The sequence below is a fragment of the Prionailurus viverrinus genome, unplaced genomic scaffold (genome assembly GCF_022837055.1).
Source record: "Prionailurus viverrinus isolate Anna unplaced genomic scaffold, UM_Priviv_1.0 scaffold_33, whole genome shotgun sequence".
Taxonomy (NCBI): Eukaryota; Metazoa; Chordata; class Mammalia; order Carnivora; family Felidae; genus Prionailurus; species Prionailurus viverrinus.
In genome coordinates this window covers 1,350,119-1,376,559 of record NW_025927604.1, presented here as the reverse complement: position 1 = coordinate 1,376,559, position 26,441 = coordinate 1,350,119, and the positions used below count along the sequence as shown (strand labels likewise).

At 53.2% G+C, this 26,441-nt stretch overlaps 1 protein-coding gene across 4 annotated transcripts in view; it reads right to left on the bottom strand.

The window, feature by feature from the left end:
- The window catches only part of MYT1L (myelin transcription factor 1 like), a 143,569-nt gene extending 117,543 nt beyond the window's left edge, over nucleotides 1-26,026 (bottom strand). For all 4 annotated transcript variants that reach the window (XM_047845245.1, XM_047845248.1, XM_047845246.1 and 1 more), the window contains exons 1-3: nucleotides 25,972-26,026; nucleotides 25,767-25,800; nucleotides 25,407-25,469 (exon numbers count right to left, since the gene is read on the bottom strand). In XM_047845245.1, the coding sequence (XP_047701201.1) occupies nucleotides 25,407-25,469; nucleotides 25,767-25,800; nucleotides 25,972-26,026 (152 nt within the window). The remainder of the gene's footprint in view (nucleotides 1-25,406; nucleotides 25,470-25,766; nucleotides 25,801-25,971) is intronic.
- Nucleotides 26,027-26,441: the final 415 nt, after the last annotated feature.

Below are 26,441 nucleotides of genomic sequence, written 5' to 3'. Positions count from 1 at the left end.
TTAGCTCAGGTCACGATCTCATGGTTGGTGAGATCGATCCCCAAGTCGGGCTCTGCACTGGGTGTGGAACCTGCTTGGGCTTCTCTGTCTCTCTCTGTCTGCCCCTCCCCTGCTTGTGCTCTCTTCCTCTCTCTCTCTGCCTTTCTCTCTCTCTGCCTCTCTCTCTCTCTCTCTCTCTCTGCCTTTCTCTCTCTCTTCCTCCCTTCCTCTCTCTCAAAAGAAAAGATGAAAGCACTTATCACGTACTGGTGTGATTATGGGTTCTCCTTCACGGCACTGAGAAAATGGCCTGTGTTGAATTGATTGTTATATTCAGGGCTGCAGTATCCAATATAGTAGCCCATAGTCATCTGCAGCTATTTAATTAGCATTAAAGAAAATAAAAAAAATGGACTCCCCGGCCTCACTGCTCACATTTTAAGGGTCCAGTAGCCCCAGGTGGGTAGTGGCTGCCATATTGGTGGTTTCCATCACCACAAAAAAAATTCAGTGGACAGATCTGTGACGGCCATCTGGGCCACAGTAGGTGTTCATCAGGTATTTGTTGCGTGAATGGTGGCCGCTGGCTACTGCAGGGGAGCAGAGCAGGAGGGGGCAGGAAGGGCTGAGCTTTGGGAGTTAGCTCAAGATCCCGGAACGCCGACGTCAAGAAAGCTCATTCTTCGCCAGTCGCTCAAGGGAATGTGTTCTGTGTCACTGTAGCAAAATCAGATGGCTCCGTCTATGAGGGTCAAGGCCAATCCCGGGTGGAGATCCCAGCGATGCCTGCAGACGCCTCAAAGCAGAGCTCCCTGCACGCTCTGGCAGGCGCAGCTAACGGCGACCCTGGACGCCAGATCCCCGTCTGCGGGGTGTCGACAGGCTCTTTATCTCCTGCGTCCAATCCTACTTTACAGAATCACAACCTTCGGAGATGGCGACGGATGCTCTTCTGGTTTTCCCCCCACAGTCGAACCCTCAAAGCACTAGTAATGTGGTGACTCAGGGTGACGGCAGCTCATGTGTTTGAGCCCCGCCGAAGGCCTTGAAGTTGCAGAGGGAAGAACTGTGTGCCGTGAGCGGTGAGTTTCCCGGGGCCCCCACGTCCTGTGAGCCTCGCTGTGCCGCGCACGTATGCCCGGAGCGTCTCCGCCAGTGCAGCTCTTATGATCCTTTGCCGTTAGCTTGACTTAAGCCATCTTGAGTTTTTCCTGTCACGTTATTCTAGCAAATTGGTTACCTGGCCGCAGTGAACACTTACATTTAAAATGTTGTGTATTACAAGCTCTCAGGGCTGGTTTCTGTGGGGTTTTCAGTGGCCTCTTGCTTGGTGTTTTCATTTATCTGATTTTAACATAAACAGAGGGTCAGGTCTCAGTAACTGGAAGATGGGCTTGGCGGCGTGTTCCTGCTCCGGCCCTGTCGCATGGCCTCTGATGAGAGAGGAAGGACTCGGGCAGGCAGATCACGTCTCCCAACATCGAGGGGAGGCTCGCGAAGCCACAGACACTTCACAGACGCACGGTCGCTGTGTATGATCGCTGTTTCACGGGTGACACCTTTCTTGTATTGCCTGAATGGCCTCGGTTGTGTCAGGCCTAAAATACTTATTTTGGAATCATGTGAGTAATATTTGCACGTGATTCTGGAGCCCTGAGTTCAAATCCCAGCTTGGCGAGTACGGCACAACTCACAGAGCCCTTACCTGCTGTTTTTTAACATCTTCACAAAAATGAGCCCACTAAGCCCTCACGGCGACGGTACACGACGACGGGATAGAAATGATTATAATTCTCCTTTTGTGGGACGGAGATCGTGAGGGATCTTCTGAAGGTCACACGGCTGAATAACATTGAACAAAGTACTTGAGAGTCCCTTGTCCCCACATCTTGCCTTTCTGGTCTCTAAGGACCAAGAAACCCTGTCCCACTTTCTTATGGGGCTGTGGTCAGGATCCATTAAAACAATCACACACCTGTTCCTCTAATGTCTATCACACGGTGAGCAAAAAATACGTTTTGCTGAATGAATTAGACAGAGTGGCTCCTTTGTGCATTTGTTCAGAAAATGTTTCACTGAGCAGCACGGACACAGTCCCCAACTTCACAGGACATGAGCAGAGAGTTGCCTGATGGACAGGACGGGCTGTGGGGCAGGAGACAGACAGGCACCTGGGAAGGATGGGCCACACCCACACGGATGGAAGAGTTCAGGCCATGTACATGGAGAGGCGTGTGGACAGCCGCAGATGCGCAAAAATGCAGACAGTACTGGTCACACTTGTCCCTACTTCTCACTCTCGATGCCCAAACTCTCCTTCGGGGGGTCAACTGTGCACACATTGCACTCCGTTAGGAACCCCCCACCTCACCCTGGAGGAACCTGTCCTGGACTTGTCTAGCCTGCTCTAAGTGTCTGTCCCTAGACCTCTGTCCCCCTGGGAGCCCCAGCAGCCTCCTCCTGAGGACGCCCTTCTCTCTACCGGTGCTGGGGATGCCCTTCCCTCACCTGTGCTGGCTCCCCTGCTTCTGGACCCAACATCTGTGTCCTCCACTGTCTCGCGTGGGTGCAGCACATGGTCCAGGAGCTCACGGAGGAGGCATGAGAAAGGGACAGGTGTGAGACCCTTGCACGTGTGCAGGTGTCTCTGTGCTGCCCACAACCGATGGTCCGCCTGGGGAATGCAATTCTAGGTCATATGGCATTTTCCTCGGTACGTCTGCCATTTTCTTCCTTGCGACCTAGTTCCTTGAGAGCCGGTCAAGAAGTCCAGTTCTGTTATGAGTTTTGATCCTCTGTATGAAGCCGGGCTTCCGAGAGTCTTTGCCAGTTTCTCTGGCGGGGGATCCATTCCCACGTTCTGGGCCACGCGCTGCTCTGGAGTCAGTTCAGGGAAATTTTTTACTTAATTCCAGCGCTATTTTTCCTTACTGTTTTCTCTGGTTCTGGATTGCTATTGTTTGGCTGTTGTGCTTCCGGAGCCAGCTCTCGTGCTGTCTTATCTTTTCTCTGTTTTCCCCCAGGGTTTTGTCCTTCTAACTGGACAGTTCCTTCAACTTTGCCCCCAGTCCTTCTCTGAGTTCTATTTCTTGCTATCTTTCATTTTTCTGAACTTCTTTGAGGTCCTGATTGTTTTCTCATCTTCCTGTTTGAGAATATTACACTTTGGCAGGGAAGATTTTCTCTATTTTCTCCGGGTTGTTTCTTCTGTTGCGCTGTTTCATTTTAGAGGCTTTCCCCCGTGCCTGGTCCTTGGACGTCCCCCACACGTGGGGCAGGACTGCGCTGCCTGCGGGTCTCGGGTGCGGCCGGACCAGGCTGCTTCGTCAGGTGGTCCGGCAGGAAGCGGCCGTTCCTCCCCGGCAGGCGACGTGCTGGGAATCCAGTGTGGAGACTCTAGGGTCTCGGCATTCCGTGCACAGATGCCCACGCAGCCCTCCCCCCAGCAGACAGTGACCCCATGGCAGCGACCGGTGACCTCGGTGACAAACTCTGTGCTTCATTCTCTCCAGAGAACAGTTTTTTAAGCTGATCAGGTCTCGGGGGTGAAGAGGGGGCTCATCGGCTCCGGGCCCGGAGCGGCACATTGGGGCGGCTGCTTCTACCCACGCGTAAGACCAGTTTCCCCGCTGTCAGGTCCATTGTCAACACGTCCAGCCGTGCCTGGTGCCATCGATTCGGGAGTTCTAGAGGATTCCAGGGTTCAGGTTTCGTCAGGGCCACCCGAGGTTCACCTGTTGTTAGGGGCCGGGCGTCTGCTAGATCTCACAGTACTCAACTCTCTGCTCCTTTGCCTCCAAAATTCTGGTGCTGTTTCTCCTTTCCCATTATTTTTCCCAGTGTCCTTTTGCCTTTAAGAACCAGACTCTTGGCCACTGTTTCAGTGAGGTCTGCAAGGCGGCCCAAGCTAACAAGTGTGTTCAACTCTTTCTGGAACTTGGACATTGTCTACTCAATTTTCTTTAAGTTTATTTATTTTGAGAGAGAGAGAGACACAGAGACAGAGAGTGAGTGAATGGGGGAGAGGTAGAGAGAGACAGAGAGAATCACAAGCAGGCTCCACACTGTCAGCACAGAGCCCGACAAGGTGCCTGTTCCCACAAACCGCGAGATCACGACCTGAGCTGAAATCAAGAGTCAGACGCTTAATCAACTGAGTCATCCTGGCCCCCCTACTTAATTTTAGAGAACTGAGAAAATACGGCTCTGTCCTAGCTATGTAATTTTATTTTGTTTTTGTTTTTTATAATTGGCTGCTTTTTCTTTTCTTTTCTTTGTTAAAGTTTACTCATTTGTTTTTGAGAGGGAGAAGGTGTGCACGTGCACACGAGCGGGGGAGGGACAGAGAGAAACGGAAGAGAGGGTCCCAAGCAGAGTCTATGCTGTCAAGCGGGGTCTGTGAACCGCAAGCTGAAACCAAGAGCCAGACGCTCAGCCGGCTGAGCCACCCAGGCGCCCTTCCCGTGTATTTTAGATCCCACCACATGGCCCTGGAGCTCTGGTGGTGGCTGCCCGTTTCCCCCCACTCTCCTCCCGCAATCCCATGCCCACCCATGACCGTTCCCTCTTGCTGACCCTTCGAAATCCGTCTTGGGGTCCACCCTCCCCATAAAGTCACTCCTGACCAGTCCAGAATTCAGGACCCTCTACTTTTAGGAACCATCTGATACCTCACACCAATCTTGTAAGCCACCTTACTGTGGTCTTGACTTTTTGAGATGCATTTCCCTTATCATCTCGATTCAACTGTTTTCTCCTTGGCTGAGGGACTGTGCCATATAGTTAATTGTTCTCAATCCTCGCTGTGCCAAATGAAGGAGTGGGTCTTTGATACGTCTGTTTCTATCGATCAATATTATCGGCGCTTTTGGAACGGGCCCGCCAGTCTTAGACTTGATTTTACCAGCATCTGGCTTTCAACGAAATGTGTGCTCTCTCCTCTCCCTGTACAAAAACAACATTTACTATCTTTGTCATTGACGAGACTAGAATGTTGAGAATGTTAGGATAAAATTACCCCAAGAACCAGGCTACCTCTTGGCAGTGAGATTAGAAAATTAAACCGCTTTGTAAATACACATAGACTTTTTCTATTTTAGTTAAAAATGTCAAGCGGTTGATAAGGTTTCCAGAAGGGGCTGGTCCATCATGAGCTAGTGAACTGCGTGCGAGGAGATGCTGCTGACTATGGCAACACCCTCAGAGCGGTAGGGTCTGGAGGAGGTAGAAGCCTTAGAAATCGCCAAATCCATCTTTCAACCTAGAAAATGAAGAAACCGAGGCCACAGGGATTAAGTGGTGTGCACGGGCCGACGCGTGGGGTGGCATCAGACCAGACTTTGTCTGCGAGCAGCTCTTCCGTCGGGCACCACGCGGTAGAGGCTGACGCCAGCCAGAAGCAGCACCTCTGTGGGGGGCCCTTCCGCAGCCCACAGGCATCCCGCCCGCGCTGGCCAGAGGAGGGCGTCCCCGGAGAGACCCGCGCACGCAGATACCAGCGTCGGCTTCTCTCGACAACGCGGCAACTTCAACTTTGTCTTTCTGAACATTTACAGGCTGACGCCGGCCCTCTTGGTCTGAAGGGCGCCAGGTCACACGGAACATTAGCCACGGAGGCCACCCGGTCCGCATTTAGTCCAGATGAGGAATTTAACGCTTGAGGCGGCAAGTGTGACAACTCCGTTAGTGAGTGGCTGTTCCGCGTGGTACCGCCACGGGCACTCAGTGCCATGGTAATGCTTAATGCGGCAGGAAGACTTGGCGCCTGGCGCCACCCACACCGGAGACATGAAATACGTCACACTGACGCGGCCGTCCCAGCTTCCGTGAGCCGCGGTCAGTAGGATACGCAGGAAGAACTGAGAAGCATGCCACTTGCATGATGGCACCGGGGACAAGCGCGTAAGAAAAGGCATAAAACAAAGGGCTAAAGATGTCCTTCCATCTCTTCCCCAAATACATGCTAGATTATTCTCCTTCAGGCGCGGTAGGACACGATACTTTGTCTTCACGTGGTTGGTAGGAAATTGCTCAGTTGCCAAGTATTTAAAATTCTGGTAGTTGAGGGATTGAGTTGTTTACAGATTTAGTGTGGGAATGCAGGTGATGCATATGAACGTCCGTGGCTCGTGTCTATCATAGACGTACATTTTATGTATACACACGTGCACACACATGTGCTCACACACACATACATATGCACACACACGCACACACACGTGCTCACACACATGGATACACATGCACGCATACAAACATGCACACATGTGCTCCCACACATGCACACACACCCACACACACCCACGTGCACACACATGCACACACGCACAAGCACATGCACACACATGTACAATGCTTGCCTGAGATGCACATATGCACACATGCACATACACACATGAACACATAATGCACACACATGCACGGACATGTGCACACACATGCAACACACAATGCCTGCCTGCACATACACACAAGCATGCACACACATGCACGCACATGTACACATGAGTGCACACATGCACACACATGCACACATGTGCACAGTGCACATATGCACGCACACCCACATGTAACCAAGCCTGCATGAGATGCACGCATGCACACAGACGAACACATAATATGCACACGCGTGCACACATGCACGTGTACACACGTGCACACATGTACAAGGAGCACATAATTTGTACGTGCACACACGTGCGCACACGTGTACACACGAGCACAGACATGTGCACACACACGCGCACACACATGCACACTCCAGGCAAGATACGCCTTTGATAGAAATTTGAAGCTTCTTAAATATGCATTTTCTAATAAGCAAAATATATAAGCTTTTACTCCACATAGGTTTTCAAAAGCTGCTCTACAGTTTCATCGACAGCAGGCTACAAATAATGAGCCTGAAAATCTGGTCGTTACAAAGATTTAAGAATGTTTCTTCATAACGTAGCCTCGATTGTAGTGTCTGTGGCAACGGCTAGTTACAAGCTGTCGCCGCTGCACATTTTTGCCGAAGAGCAACCTCATCCCCAAATCCATCTGCCCCCGGAGCCGGATGATCTCTCAGCTGAACGCAGCTATGTTTATTCCCGTTATTTCCGTCTCCAAGTCCAGGAGGCGTGCTGGGCCTGAGGAAGCACACGGCGGCTTCTCTATTGCGTGACTGCCCTGCTCACGACCCGGCCCAGGGTGTGTATGTGGCACAGCCACGTCCCCGTGCGGGTGACTCTTCGTCACAGAACACCACGCGCGCGGCCGTGGGTCCGCCACTCCTCCTACCGCCTGCTCTCCTCCCTGAACTCAGACGACGAGACGTGACGTTCTCTGTGGCAGGCTGCTCTCTGCTTGGACAGGCAGCCTGCTTGCACACGGTAGCCGAGTGAGAAGCGCTGGGGGGCACCCTGTTGGTTTCACACGGGCCGGAGTGGAATCTCACGGGAAAGGTGCTCTGAGGACAAATTCGGGGCCTCCGCCGTGCCCCTCCTCTCAGGATCTCTCCTGGATCCTCTGAATGTGGCTTCTCTGTCCCGTCTACCTCCAGCTTGCTTGTCTCTGTGAGCAGGGAGGGGCCCTCAGGGGACACGGGGGTGCCCTATGTGGCTGCGCTGGTGGCTGTGGTCTTTCAGAGTCCCCAGCCAGAAAGGATGTGCAGAAGTGGCTGGCGGGGGAGGCGTGCTGCACGGTGCGGTCACACTGCTTTATTTAGGTGTGGTGTCCCTGGGAGTCTTGCTTGGGTGTGAGGTCCTGGGGTGTGTGCGCACATGTGTGTGTGAGGCAGTTCTGTCTCTAACTTCCTACACGGCGGTCCTCACTTCTCTCCTCTTGCTTTGAAGCTGCTCATGTGTTTAGGCAACAAGGAGGAGGACTATCTTCCTGGGCACACCTGGCTGGGTAAGTCCTCGGTGTGGTTTACGTACTTATGTTTGTTTTATTGAGCACTTGGCTCATTTGCAGAAAGACACGGGATGTTTTGGTAGCAAGGCTCTAACCCTCCCCGCGGGTCCCCCACGAGCGCTAACAAGGGTAGGAGGCTTCCTCATCGCCCCCAGCACTTTGCCCCTCCAAAGGGGACAGGCTTCCGAAGCCACCTTCGGATGCAGCTGGGCCCGCCGAGTTCACTGCATTCAGGGTCTCATCCGGGTTGTAGAACTTCTTTCTTTTTTAAAGAAACTCAGCACCGCTGCTTTTGCATGGTGCAGACACCCTGCTGGGGCCTGGGGAGGAGGGAGCCGCGTGTGGGGAATGCAGGAGAGGCGCGCGCGCTGGCCTCCGACTCCGTACTGGGTTAATGGAAACGGTTCTGCCGCGAGGCACTTAAATCTGTCTCCATTTTTAACAGTAAGGAGACAGGAAGTTTTTCCAAACTGCCGACCTCTCCTCCCTGTGAGCAGAAAAGTAAATCTTAGTCGTACAAATGCAAAGGTTCTGAGACTGTTGGCTCCAGAAATGGATGCCGGTCTGGGACCAGAAAGCTCTTTACTGACGAGTGGGACTGTCCTTAACTAGGGTCTGCGGAAAGAAGGCACCGATCAGATCCTCAGCACTTTCAAAGGTGTTGTCTGGAGCCGGGGGCCACAGACCAGGTGTGTCCGGGGGTCTGGAAGCACCGAGGGGGCTCTGTCGGGGACGCCCTTGTTCCCTGTGAGACTCTCGCCGGGCCAGGGGGTCGGGAGGTTGCTGAGGCCCTTTCCTTGTAGGATCCCGTGTGTTTCCTTGAACAGTTCCCACGTCAACGCGGTTCCTCACATGTTTTATTGAAGTAACAGTCTCAAAAATGTAAAAATCCCCAGCGCTGAAAAGAAACGAGTAAGGGCCGGTGTGTATAGCATGGGTCTGCTTGGGGATGAGTTTCCCAGAAGCTGAGACACGGCAAGAGAGGTCAATAGCGTGACATCAACTTATTGCAAGAAAAACAAACAACACAAAAAGCAGAACCCGAAGCAAAAAGGCCGGATCCCACAGGCCGTTCAGAGGTGCAGCTCCAATGTGATGTGCCTGTGGGCTTCCTGGGCCGCACACAGCACGACGTGGCCCTCACCCAGTGGCAGCCCCGAGGGAGAAGCCTGAAGCCAGACGACCCCGCCTCTGCCCATATCCGGCCCTTCCTGGGTCAAGGGCTTTGCCGTCTGAAGGCTGGCTTGGAGAGGGCAGAGGGGGCTGGCTGACAGTCCTGGCCGTCCACTGCACGGTCTCAGAACGGTCCCTGCAGAGGCCGGGCCCAGGACTCCCCGAGCGGGGACGTCAGATTCCAGGACCACAGCAGGCCGGTCAGCCTTTGGCTGGAGGCGGAGAACCCGGAGTAATTCCGTTTCTCTGGAAATGACTCTCGTATAAAAACAATTTCTCGCCGCTGGCTGAGAACAACGCACGGGCTTCGCTACTTCTGGTCCTTCCGCCGCCTCGTGATAAGAAATCGTAGGCCGACAGCAGATGAGCCGGTGAGCTCTGTGCTGGGCAGGCCGGCGGGGTGCGCACGCGATGACCCGGCGGTGCGGCCCCGCTGGCTTCCTGCCCCCGGCGAGGGCAGTGGCCCTGCTGCACGTGGGAGCGCCGAGGGGCCGAGCAGGGCCGCCCACCTGGATGTGCTCACTTGCCTTCTGAAAGATGCCCGCGTGCCCCAGACGCGAGTCAGTGTCAGACGTCTGCCCTCAGGTGCCTCCACACGGGCCGGAATCGCTAAACTGGGAACGGCAGTTGGGCTAGCGAGTGGCCGCCTGCGAGTCCCCGTGCTCTGAGCATCAGCGGGTCTGTTCCCTGCGCCTTTGCGGCGAGCGGCAGGACTCTCATACGTATCTCCACTTCCTGGGCCGCGTGGGTTCTGTGAGCCACCCCTGAACCCCAGAACCTCAGTGCCGTCAGATTTCTGTTGAGCTGGAAACAGAAGGCACCAGAGAAGGGCACGGGGCGCAGGTGGGAAGGACTGAGCCCGGAGCCGGTGCACGACTCTGGTCCCCGGGCCCCGAGCTCAGTGTCTCCAGCTCCCTGGGGGCGAGAGGGCCTTCTGGCCAGCGTGCGAGGACGCCAGGCCGCAGGTGCGTCCAGAGTCCCCTCGCTCCACAAGGCTTTGACGTCACGGCAGAAATGTCCAGCCAGCGGCGTGGACATTTGCACTGACCCTGGCGCCTCCTCCGGTCCCCTGGCCGGTCCTGGGCTGCGCACCTGGGAACCGCTGCCCCGAGGCCACGCTGGGCCTTTCTTCGCCTCCCCCCCCTCTGCCCCGTCCGCAGGCTGTCCTCACTCTCCATCCTGCTCCTGACCGCAGTCTCGGCTCACGATGTCTGCTCCTGTCCCACACGCCATCCTGAAGCTGGGGCTCCGACCTCTCCCTGTCAGCACACGGCAGGCCCCTCACCTGCTGTCCTCCGCACCCCTGCCCTGGGGGACGGCCTCGGTCCCCGCGGGGAACTTGCTTTTCTGTCCTCACTGGGCTCCCGGCCCCGTGCCCCACCTGCCCCTTTGAGGGCTGACTCCCCTTTGCGCTGCCCCGTCCTGGGCCTCGGCTACACGGTGGGCGGCCGCCCCTGTGTTCCGAGTCCGCACCCGGGCACTGGAAGAGCCGCCCACCCTGGTGGCTGGGGGCCTCGGCGCTCAGCACGCGGCTACCTCGTCACAGGGGTGCAAACGCTAGCTTCGCCGCCCGGCCGGCGGGCTGAACGAGTGAACGAAAATGTGGAGTTTCCCCACGGGCCAGGCCTCATCCCGCATTGCCTCCCTCTGCCCGAGCACCGCAGTCCCCCTCGCTCGCCGGTGGGAGCCCTCCCCTCGGGAGCACCCACCAGCCCAGGAGGGTGCGTCCACGTTCCTCTGTCCCACTGTCCCTCGACGTGACTCCATGACGGCACCGGGGACGCTGTGCCCTACGTGTGTTTCCACAGGGAGGGGCAGGTGCTGTGGGGAGAGGTGCTTTCCTCCCCGGGATGGGCTCCGACACGCACAGCAAGTTCCTGACGCTCGGTGCAGAGGCAGTTAGCACCCGGGTGGCGCCCCTGGGCCTTCCTCCGGGAAATGGCACAGTGTCTTACTATGGACGGTGAACTGAGGCAGTGTCATCTGCTCACATGCAGAAGTCGCTCTGTTTTTCGACCGTTTCCCTCGTTCAGGGTCTTGCATTTCGCCGGTAGCTTCCCCTCTGCAGGCGTGTGGTGAGGGCCCACGGGGAGCCCGCGCCGTAAGGGGGCCGGCGGCGAGGCAGACGGAGAGGCTGTGTCCCAGGGATCGAGGGCCATCCGTCTGGGAAGCCAAGTTGCCACATGGGCAGACGCGGCAGTAATGGAGGGGCGTGTGCAAGCACGTGCCTGGCGAGGTTGGCACTGGTGACGCGTGCTTGACGTGTAAAAGGGAACCCGGTCTTCAGAGGGTCGTGACCGCCCCTCGCACAAAGTGAGAGCCGCCGGGCAGTGGCCGAGGCGGAATGCGGGCTGAACCGGGGGGTTGGTGTCCATCTGTGTCTCCCACCTGCCGGGAGGTGGAGTGAATTGTTCCAGACCCTTCTGGTAGCTGGAGCCAGAGCTGGGACAAAAAAAAAAAAAAAAAAAAAAGTCTTCCAACTCCCAATTCCAAAATGTCACATTTGGAGATCTGGGTCCAAGTCATTTCTTAGGTGAAGGTCACCAGGAACAGCGCCCGGTGCGTTTATAAGTGAACGAAAGAGATTGAAAGTGACATGGCCTCCTGTTCAGGCATTTTGGGGTGCACGGCAGAGCTCGTGTGGAAAGCCAGGCCCGCGGCTGGAGACGGGTCTCCGTGGGCACGCCTGTCTCGTCCCAGCCTCCTCCTCCGGCAGCCCCAGGCCACGGCCCCGCAATCCGCACCTCTGGACGCGTGCCTCCCTGTCAGTGCCACACAACACAGGTCACGGCTGCTCCCAGGGCGGGAGGCGTCCCCCCCACTCCCCTCCAGGTATCCTTTCTGCTGGACAGCGAGCCCTCGGCCGTCAGCATCGCGGGGCGTCCCTCCAGCAGTCCGTGACGTCACATGGTCTCGCCACCTGCCTCTAGGCCGCTCCCTACGAGTCCTGTGATTTCTGGAGGAAGCGACTGGCAGAGTCCCCGCGTCGGGCTGGAAACGCAGCCCATCCATCTGCCGGGTCCCTGCTCCCGGGATGACATTCGCGGCGCTGTGCTTGTGCTGATGTCTGTCTGTCCACCCGGTTCCTCGGTGCGTGTGTCCCGGGGCTGCGGCCAAGGGCAGCTGCCCCAGAAAAGGTTCGCCGGACCCCCAGCAGCTCGCCCCAGCCACACCGTCGGGGTGGGTTCCCAGCAGCGGCACAAAGACGCGCAACGTGCGGGAGCCTCTCATAACCTGCAGAGGCCCCGGGGTGGCGGCAGGAGCGGGAGAAGGACTCACCTGGGTGGAATCTCTACGCCTGTCGTCCGCCTGAATTCCGATCGTTTCAAAATCTAAAGACATTTTTGTGCAGTGTTCACTCCCGGAACGGCAGCAGTGGAAAAAGGTAATCTACGAAAATGCTCTCCAAGTACTCCACAGTGTTTCTTGTTTTCAGGAGAAAACAGATGACAATTTATAATTTAAGTAGATCTGTTCTGTAGAGTTATACGTCAGTAAGTGATATAAAGATAAAAACAGCCGTGCGAAGGGGTTAAAACTGCTGGTGGTTTCAGGGCGTCAGGGCTGAAGGCCGAGCGCCAGCCTGCGGGGTGCACGGCATAGGGAGCGGGTGCCGTGCGTGCGAAAGGCTTATGTGAGGCTGGTCGCGGGTGTCCGAGGCAAGAACCCTGTTGTCAAGGAGGCTGGGGCCCGGGGCCACGGGGGTGGGGGGCAGGCCTGGGCGTGCTAACTCGCCATCAGTCCCTGTGCCAGGAACACTGCCGGCTTACACGATTTACTCCAGTAACTCGATGGAGACAACTGTGGGATCTCACGTACCGTCAGTTTCCAGAAGACTAAGTTAACCAGCCTTCTGGTCACTGGTAGCCCTGTCTGTGCAAAGGGACGGAGGCTATCCCGACTGGCCGGAAGCAGGAGCAGTCCAGGGTCAGCCTCCCACGCACCAGATCAGCTCTCACCATCAGGAAGGGACACGTTTGGCCAGAGTTTATCCAAGTGCATGGAATGATGGAATGACAGGGTCACGGTGAACGGGGCTGTCCCCAAGCTCCGAGTGTTTGGCGGGTATAGATCGCTATCAGTCCCGAGCATGGAGACGCGGCGCAGGGAGGGGACCAAGCTCACACCCTGTCCTCCCTTCCCTGTACAAATGAAGCCAGGACAATTTAAGTGGTTGCCTTGCTGTCCTTTGGCATTGCAACTGGTGACAAGAAGAAGATTCTCTAATCTTCCTGAAGTTAAATCGTGAAGACACGTGACAGACGGAAAGGAACGTGTCTGGGCACGCTCACCAGCTCAAAGTTAAAATGCAGCGGCATTGGTGGGGGGGGTCCTGCTCACTCGTCGGCTGATGGGAGCACAGAGACGCCCGGGGCCAGGTGCACTCGTGGATGCGCCTTGAGGAGGTCAAGGTGACTTTCCACTTTCTCGTGTGCCCCGTCCCTGCACAGACACACTTGTGCTTCAGGCTTTGTTGTCTGGTCACCTGGCTCCTCTTCTGAATCCTGTGCTTGCCGTTCAAAGCTGGGCTGGTGGCAGGGAGGGGTGAGCCGGGTGACCATGACAGAGAGGAGAAGGTGAGTGTCCTTTTCTGCCTGGCGCAAAGCATCGGCCCCTCTGCCTTTGTCCAGCTGTGGAAAACACTGTCCTAGACTGTGGGAGGGAGGAGCGGTCTGGGGGGCCAGCTCGCCCAAACACTAAGGGGGATCATTCTCAGGCAAGAAGAAAGCGTGGCTTTCATGGCTAAGCATGCCATTGTCCGGAATTGTCCAGAAAAGGCACTGTTGAAGATAATGATCAATCTTTTAAAAATGGATCCTTTCACAAATACTATAACTCTTTTTCCAAGAAGAAGGAAGTATTTTAGAAACAATTGCATCCCCTATTGTGTGCGATGGGGTAACATCGCATCCTTCTGCTGGTGGGAACGTACGAATATGCCTTTTGCCGGAAAGAAACTTAAAAGAACAGTTCCTGTTTTCCTGCTCTCCAGCCCCACGCTTCTCCTTATGACAACATGCACCAAAGAATCAAAGTCGTAAAAAGCTATCTGTAAAGATACTTATCACACATTTTTCATAACACGAGAAAGTTTCAAAAAACTAAATTATTTCTAACAATAAGAGTGGAGTTGGAAGTCAGCCATGAAAGTCAAAATAAAAGTCTTTACTGATATAGGAAAAGGCTCCTGTTATAATGTTCAGTGAAAATAAAAAAAGAAATACAGATTTAAATCCTGAGACTGATTTGAATAAACAGCAAAAACGCATTAAAATCAAAGGAAAAGCCCAGCAGCAGTGGTGGCTGACGTCCGGGGCAGATGTCACGCAGTGACCGTAACGCAATCAATACTCAGAGAAGGCTGTCCCCGTTTCCGTCCTTTACTCTAAGTCACTCTGACTCCCTCCAGCCTCTCTGGTGAACAGAGGCCCCTGGAGAGTCAGTTAAGAGCATCTGAACAGCTAACCCCTTTTTATCTTTCCAAGTTTGGAAGCGTTTCAAAGACTGCGGAGCCCTGCGTGTGCACGGTCCCTCCCCACAGACCTGGTGCCAGGCACCGTGCTGCGTGCCCCGTGTCCCCCCAGTGCTCCGATGGCCCCGGGGGGGACGAGAGCCACCGGACGCGCATCCTGGCTGGGGAAGGGCTGTGAAAGCACCCTCCAAATTCTCCCCTTCTCAGCCTGCACCACACCCCCTTCTTTTCGTGTATTAGAAGTCGATCTAGGATAATTTAAGAAGTGTCCCCGATAAAGGCCATGCCCTCCTCGCAGGAGGGGCTGGCGCTGGAGGGGACAGAAGTCCACTCGGGTGTGGACAGCAGCCCAGGACCACGGAGCTGCGCTGGTGGCCAGTGCCACCACCCACGGGCCCAGGACTTGTAAACTATAAAGTGCTTCTCGCATAGTCCTGCCGCTGTCATTACTGTTACAGGCATTACAGGGGCTTCCCGTAGGGAAGGGGGGAGGGGCTACAGCGGCGTTCCCGATGTCTGCTGGCCAGGACCCTTCTTGGCGGCCACCGTCCCACCACGCTGCGTCCCACCTGTGAGGCCTGCGGCTCCTTTAGCCACCTGTCCTTGGAGAGAACTCTGTCGGCACCCACCCCGCCTGTCCCCACCCCTGGGCCCCCGCCGGGGGGGGTGAATCGAGAAGACACGAGGAGGGGCCTGTGCCCATATGTGGCCCCACCAGGACGGAGTCTCTGTTCCTGACCCCATGCCGAGTAGCTGCTCTCCACGTGACAGGCCAGGTCTGTGTGAGCAGGGACCGGAAGCATCCACGAGACCGAGTGCGCACGACCCGCGGTTGAGGCCTCTACTCCAGGACTGCCGTCTGGCAGACCCTTCCCCGGATGGCGCCTCTGCCTCCCGCCCTCTTGGCTCAGCTGCTCTCTGGAGAAGCACACGGCACCGCTGGGCCCGCTCCCCTCCAGCCTGTCCTGCCCACCTGCTCTCGGGGGAGCACAGGCTCTCCACTCACAAGCCATTGTGCTGGCCGAGGGGCTCACAAAGCGGTTCGGGCGCATCCCTGAATCGTTATGCATTATTTACGAATGGAATTTCTTCCAAGATGCTCACTTCCCTGCTCTCGCTCCCTGGAGTTTTAGGAAATGCATCCACTTGTACGTGAAGCGTATCCCTGGCGATGTTAAATATAGCATTAGGTAATATTCACAGCCCGGAGAGTGCCTACTAAATTACAATGAGTGGATCTTTCAAAGTCTGTGGAATCATACAAATGGAGTGCAGCACTCTCCCTTAGCGGGAAAGGGAAGGTGCGTTTATCTTGAGGATCCATTCTAAGCCCACAAGGGCTCGACGGAGACTGCTGGGGCCCAGGCACGCCAGTCCGAGTCAGGCTCCACACAGTCTCCAGGGCGCGTCCGGCTCTCCCCCCAGCCCGCCCGCCCGGGCGCTGCATCCCTGCGTGCTCCTGGCTGCCGCGCTCTCTTCGGGCCAAGGCCGTGGGGCAGAAACGGCCAGGCGGCCGCAGCGCCTGGCTCTCAGACGGCACGCTGGCCCAGGGCCTGGAGGGGGCTCCGAGCAGCCCTGAGTCCCTGGACCCCACCCGTGAGTGCAACACGATGCCCGGAGATGGCTCTGGGGGGTCCCAATCCGGGACGGGGCTGAGCCTGGCGAGGCCGCCTGGTCTGCCCTGACCCCTTCCCAACCAGGCCCGCTTCCTTGATTCCGCCGTGGGAGGAGAGCCGGTGTCCCCAGTTGGGAGTCGTCCTCCACGGCCACAGGGAGGCCTCGGGAGCGAAGGTCATGGCGGCACCACGGGGGCATGGCTGGGGCTGCTGGGGGGACGGCCCTCCTCCCCAGCTCCTGGGAAATGCCGGGGCCACGTCACGGTCACAGGCAGGGCTGAAGTCTGTGAGGTGGGACGCCAGGCTGTGGCCTCGCGTCTGCCCAAGTCTGTCCGGCCGGGACCGAGACGTTCCCGGGCCGCCCCCCACCCGGGAGAGGGGAGGAAGACAGACTCGTGAGGCAGCTTCTGGCACTTGGGGTCTTCGGGGCGCGGCTTTTTCAGATTTGTACCCGCTCCTGCTAGATGCTTCTACCCAGAAGAAGTCTCCTTCCTCCGTTACCTGCAGACACCCTCTGACCAGGTGCCTGCCTTCTGTCTACACAGACCTGTTCCTTGGGCAGCGGTTGTCCATCTCAGGAAGCATCAGAATCCCAGACCGCGGGGCCCCCTCCGCAGCGTCTCATCCAGCGGGTCTGGAGTGGGGCCCAAGCACGTGCTGGCTTCCCAGAAGGTTTCCAGGTGGCACTGATGTTCCAGGTCACGGAACCCTGCTTTGAGAACCCTTGCCTTAGGGGCACTGACCCCGCCTCCAGCTCCAGGGGTGGGCCCGACAGTCAGGAGGGCGATCAGGGAGGGCTCGCAGGTGGCTGGAGACCCAGCTGGAGCACTGGAACAGAGGGTGGTGTTGGCAGCTTCTCGGAAAGTTCCCCCTTGTGTTTCCTCGAGGTCCTAGAAGTGACCCGTCCGGTGTCTTCTGTCCCGTGACTCGGGAGAGCTTTGCAGCAGTGGGGCTGGTGATGGGGCAGAAGCCCCTGAGGGAGGGAGGCTCTTTGTTTCCAGTTTACGTGAGACAGTTAATTCTGCATTTTGTAAGCCCGTCGGACGAGAGTTTTCCATTTACTGCAGCTGGCGACATACTTAGTCACACAGAAACTTTTCACACAAAAGCACTAAAATCTCACTGAACGAAAGCAGCGTTACCGCTAAGTGCGCACTTCCTCCCTCCGTCTCTCGCTAATTCAGGCAGGAAGAGGGTACGGTTTCAATCGGGTCTTGGGGTCTGACGTTTGACACACCGTTTTCTCTTCGGGACACAAGATCAGAGAACGAGGAGAAGGGAGTCCTCACGAGGGTCCTCAAAGTGTGGGTACAGGTGAGCGCAGGGTGACCGCTCTCCAACACGGATTTAAGGAATGGGCTCACAGTGGGGCTCACCAGGCGGTTCCCCCAAAACCGTTCATTGTGAAACAGATTCCGGGCACTGGGAGCCCTTCCTGGAATCCTCACCCATGTGCACGCTGAAATCTGGTGGGGGGTTCCCCACCCGGAGATCCCCTCTCCCCCCGCCTGCAAGCTCTCATGTGGGGACGTACACCTCGCAACGGGAGAAGCCTGGCCCCTCCCGTCCCAGGGGGAAGAGTTGTCAGCACTGTGGGTCCCACAGCGGCTCAGCACCCCCGACCTCAGGAACCCTCCTGTCCGCGCATCCCACGGAGAAAGCGGCTGCCGTAATCCCGGTGCACGTGGTGGCGGTCAGAACTGAACTTGGGGAGAACCCGAGATGATGCCTGTTGTTCCCACCAATTTCTGAGGAGTAAACACTCTGTTGACGTTTCAAAGCCATGTTTATATATTCTCATCATTAGTCAAGAAATGAGAGCCAGGTTATAAATGCTACGTCTAGACTTGACCAATCCAGACTGTGAATGCCACCGAGTATCCGCGGGTATGCTTACGGACGTTCGTAACTGCCCGAAAATGCCCAAGTTCCTTGTCTGTGAATGTGGAATTATTTGAAACATATATAGAATTTCGTCAACATCAAAAGTGTGCCCCAAATGCATTACATGTTTTGTTTTTCAGATTTAAATGCACCGAATCAGTCATGCTGAGCTCTAAGATACATAATGAAACAGGCAACGGCCAGAGACCTGGCCATCTGGGCAGACGTACTACAGGCAGCAGGCAGACTGCGTTTCCAGGATAACGGCCAGGGAGCTTTGTATTTATTTATTTATTTTTTCAAATCAAGGATGTATTGTGACAATAAAGGTTAAGTGTCGTCTCGGTCTGAAAGGACTGTGCCTGCATTTCGTCTGTCTGCACACATGTGACTAATGACAAGCTGTGAGCGGCGAGTTCGGGAACCCTCCTGCTTTGATTCTACTCCATACAAATGAGTCCCCAGATCTCCAAATTTCTGCCCCCTGTACCGTCGTGCAAGCTACCAAATTGATATTAAAACATATGTGCCCTGACTTCTGGTTTATAATGCCAGTGACGAACGGTAAAGAGGAGAGGCGTGCCATAGGGTTCACAGATGGGGTGATGGCGTGCACAATGACGGCTCGCAAAGAACGAGGGGGAAGTCCTTGACTCTTGCGGGTTCGTGAAGTAAAACACCGATAGCCTGGCTGAGTGGCTTCGTGCACAGAATTTTTCATGAGCGTCCCACGGCGTGCCCTGCTGTATGGCATCCATACATTAATTAGAGCATTCAGCAAACACTGCAGTGTGCCCCATGCACCCGAGTGAATCTTCATTTTTCACATGCAGGCCCTGACTAATTAAAATCAGCTTTGCAATTAAACGTGGAAAATTGTGTTAAACTTTCAAGCGTAGTTAGAAAAAAATGCAATTATGCTGGGGTGTTTTATTTTAATGCAAATGAAATTTCTATCAGTGTGAAATGGGTAAAAGGGAAATGCAGGGATCCCTGTTTCTTCCTCCTCTTCTCTTTCTTTCTTTCTTTCTTTCTTCTTCTTCTTCTTTTTTTTTTTTTTTTGGATTATAGATGCTCTTGTCTGTTGCACATTGCAATGCTCCACTCCACTATCTCTCGCCAGTACCTGGCTCTGTTCCAAGGCTTTTAGTGAGTGCTCTCTGCCAAGGCATGAATAATACAGCCCCCAGGCTGTTGGCAGAATCCAAATGAGGCATGCGTACATCAGGAAGCAAGCCCTCGACTTCAGCTCCAGAACAAGGTCCAGTGAAGACAGGCAATTATTCACCCGCGGCTGCCGCCATGGCAATCACACTGGCGGGTGCAGAGGTATACGAGATGGGAAAAAAATCTGAATACGGAATGTGCACAACAAGCCAGAGAGAATCCAATAATTTTCTAATGAAAAAGGAAAGCTACCATTTGGAGCTTTTAATTTTAAAGTTTCAAGATCAATTGACTTGACTCAGAATTTTCTAAATTGGGGAGGATTGAAATATGATACTGATACTCATCACCTAGCTTTTGGGTGCTTGTTGAGTGGGCAAGACTCTGAAGGTAGATTTCAGGTCAAATATTCCATCAGAACCTTATGCCCAACAAACACATACTTTTGAAAACTGAAGTGAGGGGTAAATATAAATGAAATCCACTAAATTTCAGAAAGAATTCTGGAGAGGTCACACAACAGATGAGTGAGGAATGAATCCAAGTTAGGGGTTTCCTCTGTCTCTCTGTCTCTCTCACTAGAGGCTCATGCAACAATCGCTATTCAGAAAGAATCCAACAATTCCAAATGTTCCAGGATGTACATAACTATTACAGAAAAGGCTACGATTCAAATTCCTCTACACTGGTTAGTATTAATCTGTAATAGATATTGATATATTTTTTATCATTCCTATTTCTAATTGGCATTGGTGAAATTTCTAAAAACTTTAAGAATAGTAAATTGACCACAATTTTGGCAATAAATTTAGCTTACAGAGATATACCCCTTTCTAAACATGATTTTTCTTTAACACAAACAATATTTCATATCAACACGGGGAGAAAAACATGCATTGTGAATATAAGGCAGTAGAGTTTTCAATCTTCGTTAAGTGTTCGTAAGTAGATTTTTTGCAGAAATGCTTTGACATTTGGCATTTTGCTCCTATCTTAGTATCCCTTCTTGCAAAGCTCTGGATTAATAACCACATCTCTCCGTCGTGTGGCCGAGCGGCCACAATGATTTTACATAAGAAGTCATATGTGAGGCTTCTTGTCACCATGTCCCCACCCTTCCTTGAGATGTCCATCTTTGGCCAGGGGGACGTGCAGCCTGAGGCGCCCCCGCCAGCTCCGGGGTCAGGCTCAGCAGCCACGGACACCCTGCGCGGTGGTGTTGCTCCCTCCGCGGGCCTTGGCGACGTCTGCACACTTCCCACCTGGCCTGGCCCCTTCTCTGCCAACACATTCACGGGCCGGCAACTCCCTGAATTCCAAGGGTGTGGCTTCCACACATTCCGTTTTCTCTGCCACCTTCCCACGGCAGAGATAGCTGTGGACACGTGGGAAACCAGTGGTTTTTCACCCATGGGCGTCTGACATGCTTACACTCTGGGAAAGGAGGTGATGCAGAGGAGAGCAGAGGGGGCTCAGGAAGCTCCTGTCCCTGAACTTGGGCATCTAAGACTTTGGAAAACCCACTTAAGATAGGTAGTTTTGGGGCACTTGGGTGGCTCAGTCGGCTGAGCGTCTGACTTCGGCTCAGGTCATGATCTCACGGTCCGTGGGTTCGAGCCCTGCGTCGGGTTCTGTGCTGACAGCTCGGAGCCTGGAGCCTGCTTCGGATTCTGTGTCTCCCTCTCTCTCTACTCCTCCCCTGCTCATGCTCTGTCTCTCTCAAAGATGAATAAACATTGAAAAAGAAGTGAGTTTTCCCATCTACAGAGAAGCCCCGTAGTTGGACCCATGTTTGAGATACACAAGGGTCTCTAGCTACCTGTAAGTATCGCTAAGAAAAGTCGTATGCACTCAGGGAGCCAGAATTCACTGAGCCACATGTGAGGCTATGTGACAGTGAGTCCAAAGGAAGAGGTCACTCACTGCATACAGAAGAGGCTATGTTAGTGCCCTGGTTCATAACAGGAGACTTATTTCTGCCCTGATTGCCAAGTCCGCAGTGTTTTTGTCACACTTGTATGGTGGTAACACGAAACCTCAGGTGGGAAAAACAGAAGTCAGACTCATGTGTCCCGATACCAACGATGCTTCTGAAGAGAAACGTTTCTGATGTTGATTGGCTTCATGAGGGGCCTGGTCCTTATTCTGTCTTCCAGGGCACAGAGTGTTGACTGAGCCTGGATCCCTGCTGGTCACTGGATGGCAATTCAGATGTGTTTACCTCCGGCACTAAGGGACTGATGTACCACTTGCACCAGGTAGTGGAACTCTGTCTTCTTTTTTTCCCATTTTTGCTTCGGCTGCCCAAAGACTCAGAACAAAACGCAATGCTCTGCTCAAACCCCTGATACATCCTGGGTTTCTGGTAAAAGTATGTTCCTGTTTCCCTCACGTGCTTCCTAATTTACATCTTTGATCCAACTTTTAATTGTGCAGAGTTGCACGCGTGTTTACCAGCAACTTCAGACTGTTTATGACCCGTGAACATAAACAAATGCCCGTGGGGGCACCTGGGGGCTCAGGTGGTTGAGCGTCTGACTGAAGCTCAGGTCATGATCTCACAGTTCATGAGATCAAGCCCCATGTCAGGCTGTGCACTGATGGCACAGAGCCGGCTTGGGACTCTCTCTCTCCCTCTTTCTCGCTCTTTGCCCTCCCCTTCCCCTCAAAATAAAGAAATACACTTAAAAGAAAATAAAAACATACCCATGAACAGACTGTCTTTTGTTCAAGCACAGTATAGATTTCCCACACCTGCCTCGAATTACCTTCCGCGTGTTCAAATAAATAGATCTGTCCACATACTAAAGTACCTTTTTACTTGACTATGAACTGACATGATATACGAATAAAATGAAATTATATCCCTAATAAAATGAAAATACATTCCCTGAATATCATGTTGCTAAAATACCAAAAGGGTGGGTAATTTCATCAAAACCAAGACCCAGGCTGCCACTCTTGTCACACTGGAAGAGGCTGGGTCTCGTTGGGGATGGAACAGCAGAGAAGTCAAGGCCACACCTGTGCTGTGGGTACGGAGGTCAGGGCCACACCCGGGCTGTGGGGTGCGTGCAGACACTTATGTACATAAATAGCTGTCAGAGGGGAGAGACTTCGGTAGCAGGGAATCTTTTAAAGCCAGAAATAATTGAAATGTTACAGATTTGAAATAACACCAGTCACAAGATGTTAATGTATACATGAGTCTCATCTACCACGAGAAGCACCTTTTCGGTTTAAGTAGTTCAAATGTCATCCCTTAGTTAAAAATTACCGGTAATATATAATCACTAGGGAAATGAAAATCAAAAACTACAATGAGATATCACCTCACACCTGTCAGAACTGGCTACAATCAACCACGCAAGAAACAAGTGCTGGCGAGGAGGTGGGAAAAGAACCCTCGTGCGCTGTTGGCGGGAACGCAAACTGGTGCAGCAGCACCGGAGACCAGGGTGGAGGCTCCTCAGAAAACTGAAAACAGAGCTACTCTATGATCCAGTGGTTTCACTACTAGGCATTTGCCCAGAGGGAACGAAAACACTAATTTGAGAAGCTCTATGCACCCCTATGTTTATTGCAACATTAGCTATAATCACCAAGATATGGAAGCAGCCCGAGTGTCTCTTGGTAGGTGAGTGGAGAAAAACCACGTCGTATGTGTATATATATGTAGGAATATTATTCAGCCACAAAAAGAAGGTATTATGCTAAGTAAAATAAGTCGGAGAAAGGCAAATACATATGGGGAATCTAAAAAAAAGCCAAAGAAACACACAAAAAGCAGAATCGGACCTCTACGTACAGAGGACAAACTGGTGGCTGCCAGAGGGATGGAGGTGGGGAAGGGGGAAGACGGGTGAAGGGAAGGAGGAGACACAGCTTCTGGTCATGGAATGAGTGAGTCACGGGGATGAGAGGCAGAGCACAGGGGACACGGTCGGCGATACTGTAACGGTGTCGTATGGGGACAGATGATGACTACGCTTGTGATGGTCACAGCCCAACGTATGGAGCTGTCAGATTATTGTGCTGCACGCCTGATGCTAATGTAACATTGTGTGTCTACCGTCGTAGAAAATTATTGACAACATATAGACATCAAAAATAAAATGGACAGCCCTGACAGTCTTGTCGAGAAGCGGCTTATGTGGTCACATGAGTTCTCAATGGTGATTAGTTCTACATAACAAAGTCTGTAAGTATCTCATTCAAAAACTGAGGAAATCGAAGTCCTAAATGTTCAGTAATCTGTCCAACGCCCCTCGCTGACTCGTGGCGCCGTGGTGCTGGAGGAAAGTCCTTCGTCCGCCGCCACCACATTAACTATTTCTACCAAAATGTTAGAAAATTTAACAATTACGTAGACTATGACTTGTGATAAAAATTACGACATTATTTTAAATTCAATTAGAAATGGGTTGAAAAATTGTCTAAAATTGGATGTTTCCGTGACCCTTCTCTAAAGTGCCGGCCCCATCACTCCTGGAAGATTCGCACGCTCTGTGCTCACACCCGCATCGTGTCCCAGAGGAAAATGCAGGCTGGCGGTCTTGAGGCCACCCCCAAGCTAAGCACCGAAGTTCTGTGCATGTGGGGAAAGAGACCTCACAGGCAGGTGTGCACGCCCATGTCACGTGGGGACGCGGACACACCGCTTGATGCGCCTTGGGTAAGAATGTGTTTCAGAGGATTCTTTGGAAACGTCATGGGTTTTCCTGAAAAACCGTGGTGATGAATTGTCTAGCTAACATCTAATTCAAACTTTCTAGCCAAATGTAATCACTCCTTCCGGTAACAGTATGATAAATTTTAACTATTGACTAATCAAGAGAGGAATAAGGGAAAACCTTGATTTCATTCATGGCTTGCTAACTTGTTTTTCATTGAAAACATAAGCAATGTGGTTTTAAAAACCTTTAGATTAAGAATTTACAAAATAAATTCTTATAAAATAAAATAACATACTTTAAGTAAACTAATTATTTAACTTACATCCTCAGTAATTTACTATAATATACAATAACAATAATAATATGATAAATTGAATTTAGGTTTTAAATCGCTAGATTCCCTTAGAAATGACCTGTCGTTCCTTTGGTATGTAGAGAAGTCTGATAACCATTTCATCATGGATGCTTGTTAAAAATTCCCCGTCTCCTTAGATGCTAGCATGGGGGTTTGGGGAGTAATTTGCAATTTTCCCCTTGATTTTACTGAAGGACAATCAAAATAATTGCTTGATTTCACCCATAAATTAATGTTCAGCTGAAGAGGAAATGAAACGTAGGGCAGAGCAGGCAGGGTCACCCTGAGGTGTTTCAGGCACACCTGGTCGAGGGTCTGAGCTTTCATTACGTGGGCTTCCTTCTTGATGGTTTGTTAGGATGAACGACCTTAGTCCTCGCAACCTAATTTGTGAAAAATTAGCTAAAAATTTATTCTAGCCTGTAAACATCTCCAACTCCTCACGAACGAAACCTTCCCTTGAAAGGTAAAGCTACATTAATAGCACAGGGAAGAAATTCCTTATGCAAAAGTAAATCTAAAGATTGATCTCTTCATGACTCTCAGCCCTAGATGTGCAATACAATTCTGCTGTGATGCGTTTTTAGCATAATTATCTAGCCACCTGATCTCCTGGATGTTCACACCCAGTGCCATTATGGACCTAAACTCCAGTGTTTGCAAGAATAATATAATCGTTTAAGCCCCAAAGTCTCATTAGTGTGATCTGTCCTGGACGTTAATCTCCTGCCGGGGCCTCCCCCAGCAGCTGCCCAGGTGCCCACCTGGGCTTCCTTTCCCAGGACAGATAAATTATGGAAGCTGAGCTCCTCCAGAAGGATCAGGAAGGTCGCACTTTAATTTACCATCCGTGACTTGCCACCCTGCAGCTACCAGAATGAGCACGTGGGCACGGACAAATAAGCCGTCCCAGTGAGGCAGAGGGAGGCTCTTAGCAGGTGCCCTGTGTGTGTGGGAAAATGAGTTTAAGGCTGGTCTTAATTTGTGTCATCTTATGTATTATCGTGAATTCTGCCCACCCTCTGAGACCCTGTCCGGGAAACCAAAGGCTGAATTCACATCAGAGGAGTGGAGGAAAAGACAGCACTCACTCTTTTCCAGGAATACCCCCACCCATTTTCGTCCTTGGGTCTGGGTCCCTCAACAAGCCACTGTAGACCGTATATAGTGAAAAAGGAGGCCGTTACCTTCTGTGTCTTGCGTATTTGCCACTGACGTGACCGCTGCCGTCACAGCCCGGCGTGGGACAGCTGCAACGGGAAAGAGGTAATTACAAGGGGGCTTCGCTGCAGGCGGGTGGGACCGAGCGCTTGGTGGCATCGGGGGAGGGGCACACAGAGGGACAGAGAGGAGGCAAATCTGGAAGGAGGGAACAATTAGGGCTGCTTTTTCTTAGCAGGTCTCAGGGAGTTGCCTCCATCAGTGCAGCAGGGTAGGAGCAAGCCGCCGACAGACCGGGGGCGGGAGGGGAGCGGTGTGCCCATTATTAAAAGGCATGGGTTCTCTACACGGCTTCTGGGGATACATCGTGCCCACGGAGTACTAACCTGAAGGGCTCCTGTATGGCTGGTTCCACGGGAACTGCAGAGAGATGGGAAACAGAGATTTATCATCGATCACACGCGCCCTCTCCCACAGAAAGCTATCGAGAGGGTGGTGTCAGAGCAGGTCCGAGTGACCCTCACACCCAGCTCCGCAGGACAAAGGGGACCCTGAAAGGGCCTCCGGGGGCTTGGAGAAGCGCGGACCTACCTCGAACCCCTTTGGACCGTGTCCGATGGCGCTTCTCCTCGGCGTCCACCTCCATCTGTGGATAGACGAGCAGGTGGTCAGTTCGGTCAGAGCGCATGTGGCCAAACACGGGCGTCTTAGTGGCTATGGGGCGACCCTCTGGGAGAGCGACGTGGGGGGAAAGCACCAGGCAATCTAACTGTGTCACTTAACAAAGCAAAGCGGACCTTGACCTTGCAGGGGACGCAAGGTCAGCGGGAGGCCCCGCCCTCTGTAACGGGGGGGTGGGGGGGCTTTGATGAAGCTTAAGCACAGCCTCTTTGCCCGATTGGGAGACCTCGGCGTGAGTTACGAGTCGCACTTTGTAGCCAGCACCTGAGAGGTAGCCCTTATGTTTGCAGGAAGGTTCATATGTGTAGGCTGGAATCTCCTCGGAACCCAGAGTTGAATCCGATCACACAGTTAAGGGGGGCGGGCAGGTGTGGCAGGAC